Source organism: Belonocnema kinseyi, chromosome 7 (genome assembly GCF_010883055.1).
Source record: "Belonocnema kinseyi isolate 2016_QV_RU_SX_M_011 chromosome 7, B_treatae_v1, whole genome shotgun sequence".
Taxonomy (NCBI): domain Eukaryota; kingdom Metazoa; phylum Arthropoda; class Insecta; order Hymenoptera; family Cynipidae; genus Belonocnema; species Belonocnema kinseyi.
The window spans coordinates 50,141,910-50,155,255 of record NC_046663.1 but is presented as its reverse complement, the minus strand read 5'-3'; the positions used below and the strand labels follow the sequence as shown (position 1 = coordinate 50,155,255).

The 13,346-nt window shown below is 23.8% G+C and overlaps 1 protein-coding gene across 8 annotated transcripts in view; it reads right to left on the bottom strand.

Moving 5' to 3' along the window:
* Positions 1-13,346, bottom strand: part of LOC117176885 (laminin subunit gamma-1) — a 110,119-nt gene that overhangs the window by 65,029 nt on the left and 31,744 nt on the right. For all 8 annotated transcript variants that reach the window (XM_033367250.1, XM_033367249.1, XM_033367246.1 and 5 more), the window contains exons 4-5: positions 12,988-13,289; positions 5,708-5,913 (exon numbers count right to left, since the gene is read on the bottom strand). In XM_033367250.1, the coding sequence (XP_033223141.1) occupies positions 5,708-5,913; positions 12,988-13,289 (508 nt within the window). The remainder of the gene's footprint in view (positions 1-5,707; positions 5,914-12,987; positions 13,290-13,346) is intronic.

Sequence of the window (13,346 nt, the reverse complement as noted above, 5' to 3'; positions counted from 1 at the left end):
AGAATGTTAAATAATGTTGAATGTTAAAAATTCAACAATTTTTCTAAAAAGCCATACTTTTTGGTAGAAAATTCACATCCTTTGTTGAAAATTCCTTTCTTTCGCTTTAAAAACCTAACAATTTGAATGAATTTTTTTTTCCTTTTTATTTTAACACATTTTTTTGAAAATTCAACCATTTTATTGAAAATTCATCCTTTTGGCTTGAAAATTTAATAATGTGATTGACATTTTTTGGTCTTAAATTCAACTATAAAAAATACGTTGTTTTTGTTAGAAAATCGATTTTTTGGGTTGACAATGCAACTGTTTGATTGAAAATAACCAGTTTGAATTAAAGGTTCAAGTTTTTTGTTAAAAATTCGTTTTTGTTGGTAAAATCCAACTTTTTTCAATTAAAATCCTTCTTGGTTGAAATATCAACTATTACATGTTTGATGGAAAATTCAGCTTTTTAGGTTAAAAATTCAACTCCTTGGTCGAAAATTTAAACTATTTTTATCTGAAGTTCATTTTTTTTGGAACTCATAATTTTAGTTGAAAATTTTGTTTATTCAAAATTAATTTCTTTAACTGAAAATGTATCAAGTTTTTTGTGGAAATTCAACTAATTGGTTGAATATTATCTTCTTTTTTTTTATTAAAAATTATATTTTTTGTTAAAAATTGATATTCTCTGGTTGAAAATTCGACTGTTTTGTAGATAAATATTTTTTCTACTAATTCAACGATGAGGTAGGAAGTTTTACTATTTGATTGGCATTTTTCTCTGGTTTAACCCCTTTTTTTTAATAACCTTTTTGACTTGAAAATTCAAAAATTGAAATTTTTATTCTTTATAGACCACCTCATTTTTTGGTCACAAATTCAACTATAAAAAATACGTAGTTTTTGTCAGAAAATAAATTTTTCGAGTTGACAATGCAATTTCTTGACTGAAAATAATCTGTTTCACTTAAGACTATAAGTTTATTTGTTAAAAATTCGTTCTTGTTGGTTTAGGTTGAAAGTTCAACTCCTTAGTAGAAAAATGAAATATTTTCTTGAAAGTTAATTTCTTTTTGGTTGAAAATTTATAATCTTAGTTAAAAATGAGTTCTTTTTGTTCCAATTCAACGGTTTTTTATTTCAAATTAAAATCATTCTTTCTTGAAATATCAACTATTACATGTTTCATTGAAAATACATCATTTTAGTTGAAAACTAGTCTTTTTTTGTTAAAAATTTATATTTTCGGCTTAAAAATACAACTGCTTTGTAGAAAATTCGCCTTTTGACTTGAAAATTAAAAAATTTGGTATAAAATTCAACACTTTGGCACAAAATTAAACTGTTTAGTAGAAAATTCGTTTTTTTTCTTGAAAATTAATTCTCTTAAATGGAAATTTAATTACATTTTTTATTTGGTTAAAAATTAATTTATTTTGTTAAGGATTCATCTTTTTTTAGTAAAAAATTCATCTTCTGTATTGAAAACTCATCTTTTTGATTGAAAATATAACAGTAACTATAAAAATCTTTTGCAAATATATGTTCAAATTCACTATTCAAATTTTAGTAGCTATTTTTCAAAACATTCTTTAGTACGGCAGAATTCATATTGTACTCGACAAGGGGTAGGTAAACAAAGAATACAAAGGGTTGTTACAAACTAATTTACTTGGAAAAAAGTTAAAAAGTGAGATATTTAAACCAAATGTGATAATGTCCTTTTTAATTAAGACAAATTCAAAAGAATTCGATAAAATTTATAAGAATTCGAGATGAATTTTAACTAATTCAGGATAAATTAAACAAATAAATAACGAGTTAAATAAAATTTCAATGAAGTTCAGGGAAAGAAGCAGAATTCGAAAAAATTCGAGGTGAAATTCAAGAAAATCTATAATATTTCACGGATTCCAGTAAAATTGTGAGTGAATGTAGAAGAATTCAACAGAATTTAAAATGATTTCATAGAATGTCTAAGAATTCAAGGTAAGTTTAAAAAGCTTCAGGGTGAACTAAAATAAAAACATTACTATTCCAATTTAATTAAGTAGAATTTAGTGAATATATAAGAATTCAAGTCAATTTAAAAGATTTCAAACAGAGTTAAGACAAACAAGGAAATTCCAAAGAATTCAAAATAATTTAAAAGATTTAAGGGTAAATTCCAAGTACATTCCAATTAGTTCAAAACCATTTTTAAGTCCAAAATATTCTACTGCTTTAAGTTAAGCTGGAATGAATTTAGAAGAATTCATAGGAATTCAAGAGACCTTGAATAAATTCACAGGAATTTAAAAGAATAAAATTAAACGAAACTTTTTAAATAAAAAATCTCACGAATTCAATAAAATGAGTGCGAACGCAGCATTTAGGTAGAATTCAACAGAATTTAAGGAAATTAAAAAAATTGTAACCAACGAATCAAATAATTTAGAGAAATTTAAAGGAAGTGCGAAAAATTAGATGGTATTCATAAAAACCCGAGGTGAATTTTTAGAAAATTTAAGTAAATTGTAAACAATTCAAAAATATTTAAAACATCCATTGATATCATAAAATTAAGAAATGATGGAAAAAAATTCGAGAGAATTCAAAAGAATTTTAAGAAACCCCTAAGAACGTAAAGTGAGTTTAGAAGATGTCAATGTGAATAAAAAAAAAAGATTACAGAACAAAATTCAAACAAATGAGTTGCATTAAGCGCATTAAAAATATTCAAGTAAATTCAAATAAATATAAATAATTTAAAAAAATCTTTTTTGAATAAAAAAAACTCCTACCAACTGAGTAAAATTGGCGTGAACAGAATTCAGTGCGAATTCAACAAAATGCATGTGAATTGAAAAAAATAAACCAGCAAATAAAATAAAATTCGACTGTATTTAGAGAAATTTAAAGAACGTGAGAAGGATTCGATGAAATTTACCAAATTCAAGGTAATTTTTTAAAAAACACAATTAAAAAATATTTCTTAAATTCCTTGAATTTATTAAATTTGGAACGAATTGAGGAAAATTCAGAAGAATTTCATAAAATGCCGAAGAATTCAAAGTGGGTTTCAAATACTTCCTGAAAAATTAAAAAAATCAACGAATAGAGCAGAATTGAGTAAATTTAGGCAAATTCAAGTGAAATAAAAAAATGCAGGGAAAATTTTTAAAAAATCAAAAGAATTTCAGAAAGATCCAAAGAATTAAAAAGAATTCAGGATTAATTACTAAGAATTCAGGGAGAATTCCACAATTATCTCAAATTCATTTTGAACAGATTTTTCAATCCAAAATATTTCGTCGATTGAATTCAAGAGAATTCAATGAAATTCACAAGAAATCAAGATAAATGAAAAATCACCCAAGTGAATAGAAAAAATATCTTCAATCGAATGATAGGGTGGCCGTTTTAGTCGACGAAATGAATTCCCGGTTCTTTACTTGGCTTTTCCCGGTTCGCAAACATTTTTCACGGTCAATAAAATTTAAAAAATGGAACACTAAAGCTAAAAAAATGCCCACTTGGGGTAATAAAAACTGAGCTGCAAATGAAAGCAATCAAAATGGAACTGTTAAAATTTGAACTTTTAAAATTGAAATTTAAAATTTTTTGATCAAAAAATGTTGTATTCAATTGCTCAATAATTTATGCGTATAAAATTTAAGGTACTAACATTTTTCAATATAAAAAAATATAAAATCCACTTCTTAAATTAGAAATTCAATTATTTTCTTTTTAAACAGTTTAAACATCCTTGCAAAGCTTCAAAATTTTATTTCAAATTCTTAAGAAATCTAGAAGTTGTTTTAAATTTGTTTTAAATTTAAAATTATTTTGGAAATTTCTTCAGAACTTCTAAATATCTGTCAAAATGAATTGAATTTGTTCTAGAATTTTCAAAAAATCTTGCAAATTTTAGAAAATGTCTTTACAATTTAGATGTATAAATAACAATTGAACATTTATTATTTGTAAGCGAAATTTGAGTAACTTTAAGAGATATGTAGATGTTTTGAAAAGATTCAAACTTAATGCAAAACTTGAAATGTTTTTCGCAGATTTTAAACAAAAAAATTATATTCTTTTCAAGAAATGTGAAAGGCTTCAAAAGAATAAAAACATTTTCTTAAGATTCCTAGAAAAATCAAAAATAATTCTTTATTTTGAACAATTATTTTAAGCGAATATTTCTAAAAATTTTCAAAGATTTAAACAAAATTTTCAAAAAAGATTCTAGAAGATTTTAAGAAAACTTACTAAAATTTTCATGATAATTTTTTTTTAACTCCTAAATATCTCTTAAAATTACTCAATTTTTTTCTACAAGTATTCATTTGTAAATTCTACGTCAAAATTTAAAAATTTCACTTATAAATGATGCATTTTTCAAATACAACAATTCAAATTGTAACGTACAAAGTTTAAAGGCTCTTCGAAATTTTAACGATTCCAGGCTTTTTATGTAAAATAATTCAGTTAAAGATTCTTCACTTTTAAATAATTGGTTTCAATATACTTGTCTTGAATACAAATTCAAATATTGCTAAATATTCAATAATAATTTTTTTTTAATTAAAAATTTCAAGTTGAAAGGGTTAAAAGTTGAAAATTTTCGACTGAAACAGTATTAAAATTTTTTAAATCCTTTATTTAAGAATATATTATTATGAAGTTATTTTTAAGTTGAGAATAGTTTATAAACTTTAAGTCACACGTTCACATTTGTTTAATGATTAAGACTTTCAAATTGAAACCGTTTAAGATTTAACGTTAAAATCTGAAAATTCTTAAATTTTGAACTGATTTAAAATCGTTTTGTCAAATCCTTTTTTGTTCACTTTTTATTACTTAAAGTACACATAAATTTAAACAAAATTTATTTATTTATTAAGTAAAAATGTTTTTTATCCAAAATTTTCAACATCTAAGGCTTTTATTTTTTATTTGTTCAAATTTTTAAGAAAGCATTTAAACATTCTTTAAATTAAAAATGTAAGATTAAAAATAATAATTTTAAATCGAAAATTTTCAAAGTAAAAAAATGTTGAATGACGCATTGTGAGCTAAATAATAGCATCATTGAAAAACATAACAATTCAACTAATTATTTAAAAACTGCTGAAATGCAACGTCAATAGATTTTTTTTCTACAAATTTGTAAAATTCCCGGTAAAAAAAAATTCACTTTCATTTCTCTGTCTCAAAAAATTCCCGGTAATTTCCCGGTTTTCCGGTCCAGCGGCCACCCTGAATAAAGAATCTGATAAAATCCATAAGAATTCAAGCTAAATTTAAGCCTGAAAAATTAAAAATCCAAAAACGATCTGTTGAATTCAGTTGATTTCAAGGCAATTTTAAAAGAAGAATTTAAAGAAATTCAATAAAATTGAGAAGTCCTTGGATTCTCTGTTTTAATTTGTTGAAAAAAGTGATTTAAATGCTCTTTTAAATGACTTGGGGCAGCCCTAAATACAGATTAAGACAAGCGTTAATTATTTTTCTAACAACATATTTTTCATATTAAATTATATTACAACAAAGTAACGATATTACTTTTTTTGCGAAAATAATTTAAAGCAAGTTAAATTTCGAAACGGTAACTCATTTCTTTAAAAAAGTAACTTATCCAACAGTGATGACTAACTGGAATTAAATCTAAGATTTGAAATGAAAAAAATTGAAAAAATTTGAAATAATAATTTACGGATCAGATTAAATGACTAACCGACAGACTCTTCTTGTCCTTCCATCGACACTGGTACTGTTAACACATTCACCGGCGTGTCCATTGCAAGCACAACGAGCACCCACAGCAACATCAGCAATTGCATAGTAATAAGATTTTAATACTTGATCATCTCCAAAAACCTCATCTCCAAAGGTGTTGAGTCTGTGTAAAGTTATTCTCAAGTCTGTGGCTTGAACCCATTCCTAGAAAAGAAATTATCAAGATTGTCAATAAAAATTTAAAAATATATTTAAGGAAGATCCATTAATTACGTAAGGATTATTTTTAAATTTTAGACCCCCTCCCCCCGTCCTATTGTAAAGATTTGTAATAATTCTATGCTCCCACTTCATCCTTATTACGTAAGATTTTATATCTTATACACAATATGCAAAAAATATATTAATTAGTTTCATCTTAAACAATATGTTATAACATACAAAACATTTTACAAATAATTACACCGTTTTTGCGCTATTTGACAAGATTTCCAAGTCTTTTTAGAGATCTCAAAAAATTGTGCAGGATTTAAAATGATTTAAAGCTATTTCAAGAGTTTCTCAAAATTTTCAAATGATTTTACAATATTTTAAGGGACTTTATAGAGATTAACCTGATTTCCAGAAAAGGTTTTAAAGATACCGAAGCAGAATGGACGTTTTCATGAAAGAAAAAAATTCCCGGTTTTCCCCGGTTCGCAAACATTGTTTATGGCCAATAAAATGTAAAAACTCGAACTCTATTCTAAACATTTTTCCAATTAAAGTAAGAAACAATAAACAACTAATTAAACCATACAAATTGAAACTCTTGAATTAAAAAATTTTTAAATACAAATTTCAAAGTTTTTCAAATAAAAAATGTTGTATACATTTAAAATGCTCAATAATTTACACGTGTAAAATGGAAGATAATAAAACTTTTCAATTCAACAATTTTAAATGAAATGCAGATAAACTGTAAAATTCAGAAGTTTTAACTTTCATAAATTATAGAGTTCAAACATTTAGATTAAGTTCCAAAAATGTAAATTCACGTTGACATTTTAAATTTTCTAAATTAAAGAATCAATCAATGAACTTAAACAAAATTTTTAATTATATTATTTTAAGTAATTTTAAGCCAGAAACATTAAAAATTAAATTTTAACCTAACAGTTCTTAAATTATATGTTATATTATTTTCATTTTAAATAGTTTCAGCATACCTTTTTGAAAAGCTTTACAATTTTATTTTAAAATCTTTGAGAATTAAGAAATTGTTTTAAATTTCTTCAAATTTCAAATTATTTTTGAAAATTTTCAGAACTTCTAAATATCTTTAAAATTAATTTAATTGTTCCCACAACTTTTAGAAAAAACTGCAAATTTAAAAAAATGCTTTTGAATTTGAATTTATTAATAACAATTGAACACTTATTAATTGTAGACAAAATTAGAGTCATCTTAAGAGATATTTAGAAGTTTTAAAATGATTCAAAATTATTTTGCAAATTTAAAACAAAAAATTTAGAAGATTTTTAAGAATTGTGTAAGGCTTCAAAAGAATAAAAACATTTCCTTAAGATTCCTAGGAAAATTGAAAACGATTTTACATTTTGAAGAATTATTTTAACAGAACATTTAAAAAGATTTTTAAAGAATTTCAAAAATTCTCAAAAAAGAATCTTGAAGATTTTAAGGATTTTTTTTTAATTTGCACTATTTTCTAAAAATTGTAGGAAAAATTCGATTCATTATATTTTAGTTTTCATTCTTATTTCATTTTTATTTTAGAAGTTCTGAAGAAAATTTTCACTCAATTTGTTTAAATGACTAGAAAAAAGAAATGACTAAATATCTCTTAACATTAAAAATAATTTTTTTCTACAAATAATAAGTGTTCAGTTGTTATTTATGCATCAAAGTTCAATAATTTCACTTACAAATTAAGCATTTTTTTAAATAGAACGATTAAAATTGTAACGTTAAAAAGTTTAAAAGCTGTTTGAAATTCTAACGATTCAAAGGTTTCTATGTCCAACAATTCAGTTTCAAATTTTTTACTTCTAAATATTTCGCTCCAATTTACTCATCTTTAATAAACATTCAAATATTACTAAATATTAAATAAATATTGTTCTTCTTAATTCCATTTTTTTTTAAATTGAATAGGTTAAAAAGTTATTTGTAAGTTGAAATTTATTGATAAAAATCTCAATAGCACGTTAAAATTTTGTTAATGACTAAGGCTTTCGAATTGAAACAGTTACAATCTGAAAATTCTAAAAATTTAAACGGACTTAGAATCATTTTGTCAAATCAATTAATGTTTAGTTTTTACACTTAAAGTAAAGATCCATTTTAAAAATAATTAATTTCTTTCATTTTGCAGTTGATAAAATAAAACTGTTTTTTATCCGGAAATTTTTAATTCAAACGCTTTTAATTTTTAATTGCTTGAGTCTTCAAGACTGTATTTTAAAATTATTGAAATTAAAAATATAGGCTTAAAAATAAAAATCTAAAATGGAGAATTATTAAAGTAAAATATTCTCGTATTAGGCATCGTAAACTGAATGATATCATAATCAAAATTCTTAAAAAGCTTCTAAGTTTTTTGTTCAAGATCTGCAAAAATCTATATATTTTTCTAGGAATAATATCTGTTAAATATTTATCTATACATCAAAATTCAACAACTTTACTCAAAAATAAAAATTCTTTAAATAGAGCAATTAAAATTCTAACGCTAAAAATTTAATTTTTTCGTTCGAATACTTTTTGAATACGTTTTGAATACTTTATTTATAATTAATGATTTTTAATGAACAGTCAAATATTTATAAATATTGAGATATTGTTCTATTTCATCAATTGAAAATTTCAAATTGTTAATTTTCAAATTGTAAACTGAATAATCTTTGAAAATTTTAAATAGCTTTTAAATATGAATATATTATTTTGAAATTATTAACATTTTTAATAGTTTATAAAGTTTCAATCGGGCGTTTATATTTTTTCAGCTTCTAAGAGTATCAAATTGAAACAGTTTAATTTTTCACATTAAAATCTGGACATTCTTAAATTTTGAACTGATTCCGAATCATCTTGTACAATCATTTATTCAATTTTTAATCCTTAAAGTGCTGTTCAATTTTAAAAATCGTTATAATGTATATTTAAAGTTGATAAAAAAAATAAATTTTTAATGAGATACCTAAGTATTTTCACAAATTTTGAAGGGTAACAAAGGATTTTAATGAGATTTTAAAGATTTTTCGAGATTATAAGAGATTTCAAAAGATTTCAAAGTATGTCCATGGATTTTAGGGGTTTTCCTACGATTTTAAAAGATTTAATAGAATTTTGAAGGATTTCTGAATATTCTTAAGGATTTTAAGGGATTTTTTTTAATTTGCAGGATTTTTTACCAAATTTTCTGAAAAATTCGAATAATTTTAAAAATGTTTAGAAGTTCTGAAAAAAATTCAAAAGTAATTTCAAATTCCAAAACAGGCAAGGCACATGTACATTTCTAAGGATTTTAAATAAAATTTTGAAGCTTTTTAAGAATTTTTAAAATATAAAAAAAAAAGAATTCAACTTTTAATTTAAAAAATGTTCTATTTATAAAAAAATGTAATCCTTCAATTTTTAATATTTATAGCTAAAAATTGCTTAAAATGATTTGAAGCTCAGTTTTTATTACTTCAAATAACAAATTTTTAACTGCAGAGTTCAGATTTTTTACTCTCATTGATCGTGAAAAATGTTTATAAACCGGAAAAAAGTGAGAAATGGCCGGGAATTTTCTGAGACTTTTGTGAGATTTCAAGAGTTTTTTAAATAATTAGTTGAATTGATATCGTTTTCAATTATTATATCATTTAATTTACTATGTGTAATTCGAAAATATTTTAATTGAATAATTTTCCATTTTAGATTTTTATTTTTAAGTCTACATTTTAAATGTCAAAGGGATTTGTAGTGAGCTCAATCGTTTCAAAGGGATTTTAAGAGATTACCTATGTACTTTATTCCTGAATAATGTGATTTAACATATCAACAATATTTTTAAAAAAATTAGATTGGATAGATATTTTCAAAATATTTTAATTAACACCTGTTTTCACTCTTGAAATTATTTTATATACTATTATACACAATATATCACTACTTTTTTTTATTATGTGCTATTTTTAATATAGATAATATTTTTTAAAGCTTAAATTATGTGAAACTTCTTTAAAATGTTTCGAATAGGATGGATATTATACATATATTATTTTAAAAACTTTTAAATCGATTGATCTCCTTTCAGAAATTGTAAAGATCTTTGAAGTTTCATGAAATCTTAAAAATCCCTTATTTCAAAATCTTACGAGATCCCATCGAATCATTGAAACTCATTTATATTTCTTAAAACCAGTTAAAATTCTTTAAAGTTTTTGAAAATCTTTTGAAACCTCTTTAAATGCCTTCAAACCTTGGGAATGAAATCCTTTAAAATTCTTCTACATCCTATTGTTTACTTTGAAATCTCTTAAAATCCCTGAAATCATCTTGAAGCGCTAAAACCAGAAAAATCCGAGAATTCTTCAAAATCTTTTTAAATATGTAGAAATTCTTTAAAATCTCTAAAAGATTCGTAAATCCCAAAAAATTTAATTGAAATCTTTAAAATCCGTGGGAATTTATCAGAATCTCTTGAAATCCCTCACAATATATTTAAATTCTTTAAAAAATTACTAGCCTTTCAAATTCCTCGAAATATCATAAAAGCCTTTGTAATATTCGGAAATTCTTTATAATTCCAAAAAAATCTTTTAAAATCCGTTAAAGCAGTTGTCGTGCCAAAAGTCAGATATCTAAAAAAATAGTTTTTCTATGATTTTGATAATTGATAAAAAATGTTAAAATTTACAAAAAAAAACATGAATTTTAACCATGTTTTTTTGCAATTGAATTATTTCTGAACGTCGCTACCTCCTAATTTTTAAAAAATGATTGCATTTTTATAAATAACGGTTTATTTTTTCAAGAAAAAAAAAACATTCTCTACAACTCTACAGTTTCCAATTTTTAAAATAACTGAATATTCTTAAAATTTAATCATTTGTTTCAAAAATGTTTTATTAAAAAAATTGTTCTAACAGTAGAGTTGTAGATAATGTTTTCCCGGATAAAATAAGCCATCATTTATTAAAATGCAATCATTTTTCAAAATTTGGTAAGACGTGACGCACAGTGGGAGGAAATGTACTTTTTTCGTTCAAAAATTTGCAGTCTTAAATTTTGTTTTGATTTTGAATTTTTTTCAAATTAAAGTTCATTAAATTCTAAAGAGCTTGACGCTCTGAACTTTTGTCTCCTCTATTTTTTTATTTCTAATTTTTCCACTTGAAGTATGGAAAAACTGAAATTTTGAACATAACCATTTTTTACGGCTTATTATTATTATTCCATTTATGTATTATAAACACATTTTGTGAACAAATTGACAAATAGTCTTATTTGTTATAAACAATTCTTATGGCAAAATGTTACAATTTGAGATTATTTCAAATTATAATTTCCTTCAATCGCCAGAACGACTTCAGGTATTCCTTAAAATAATAAATATTTAATAATATTTGATGAAATATAACAATTTAAATTTTTATGAACAAATTAGATAAAGAAATTCAAAATGTTAGCCCTTTCGCACATAAAATTTTTTGTTTTTGCACTGGAAATGTTTTAAGCTGTTGGACGAATGACTATTAGTCACACAAATATTTAAGACGTTAACAATAACCATATTTATAAATAATTATCGTGAAAAAATATTCAAATTTAAGGTTTTATCAAATTTTAATTTTCTTTAATCGCTAGAATGGCTACGGATATTTAAAAAATGCATCTTTGATAATACTTAGTAAAATAAAACTTACATTTTTTTAAACAATTTAGAGAAACAAATTCCAAATATTGGCAGTTTCTCTCGGAAATAGTCGGGGTTTCAATCGCAATAGGTTGAGAAGGAATGATATAAATATTCAAATTGTTACATTTTACCAAACATTATCAAAGAAAATTTAAATTTGATAAAACCTTAAGTTTAAACATTTTTTTACAAAAATCGTTAATAACAGTGGTTATTATTAACTTTTCTAATATTTTTGTAACTAGCAGTCATTCTTCTAATAGTTTGAAACATTTCCAGAAAAAAATGTCTATGCGAAAGGGCCAAAAATTTGCATTTGTTTATCTAATTTGTGTATAAAAATTTAAATTGTTGTTTTTTATCAAATATTATTAAATATTTATTATTTTTAGGAATACCTGAAGTCGTTATGGCGATTAAAGGAAATTATAATTTGAAAAAATCTCAAATTTTAATAGTTTGCCACACGAATGTTTTATACTAATGGTTATTATAAACTTTTAAATTAGTTTTGTAATTCAATGTCCTTTCTACATTAACATGAAGCACTTTTAGCAAGATCAAAAAATAATAATTTTTTTATAGATAATAAGACTATTTGTAAATTAGTTCATACAATTTGTTTATAACAAATAAATAGTATTATAAACAAATTATTTGCATTCTATGCGTCCATAAACATTCATTCAAGACAATATACAGTTTTCCTGATCAGTTATTAAACCGTAAAAAATTGTTATGTAAAAAATTTCAGTTTTTCCATGCTATGATTTTAGAAATTATTAATAAACAAATAGAGGAGACAAAAGTTCAGAGCGTCAAGCTCTTTAGAATTTATTGAACTTTAATTTTTTTAAATTCAAAATCGGACCAAAATTGAAAGCTCTAGCGAAGGTCAGAAATAATTCAATTGCAAAAAACATGGTTAAAATTAATGTTTTTTTTTGTGAAATGTAACATTTTTCATACAAAATCATGGTTTTTATTGTAAATCACATCAGTTATAATATTTTGATTCTTAAAATAATAGAAAAACTATTTTTTCAGATATCTGACTTTTGGTTCGAAAATCCTGATAATCCTTGAAATCTTTAAGATCATATAAAAATACTATAAAATACCTGGAATTACCTTAAGTTATCTAAAAATCTCGTAATCCCTTTTAAATTATCCGTGAAATCATTAAAAGCCCTTTATATCTCTTAAATTCTTTTTAGATTTCTTTGAAATCTCTTTCACAGTGAAAATAATTCATTTATTGATTGAAGAGAAAGGAGATGGTCTAAAATTTAAAAAAAAATCATGCTTACGCAATTAATGGACGTTCCCTTAATTTAGAAAAGCAAAAAAAATCAAAAAAGGAATCGAACCTGTAATTCTGTATTGGTATCGAAATAATAAGCAGATGGACGACCCTCCAGGGTCGAAAAAGCCACGGTTCCCTTGGACAATGGAGAAATATCAGAGTATTCTGAAGTACAGAGTACTCGAGTGTCATCTCCACGTGTGGTGTCTTTGGAATCAGGCAATCCATAAGTATCTCTGCATGTGGCTGAGTAAAACTGGTAAGGTTGCCAGTTAAATTTCTCGTTCTTCCTCTTGAAAATTCCCCAACTTTCTGGCCGGGGAGACTCGAAAAGCACTCTCACGTATGTGATGTCAAATGTCTTTCCTGTAAAAAAAATTATACTGAAATTAATACATCAGAATGTAATTTTAAATTCTACGC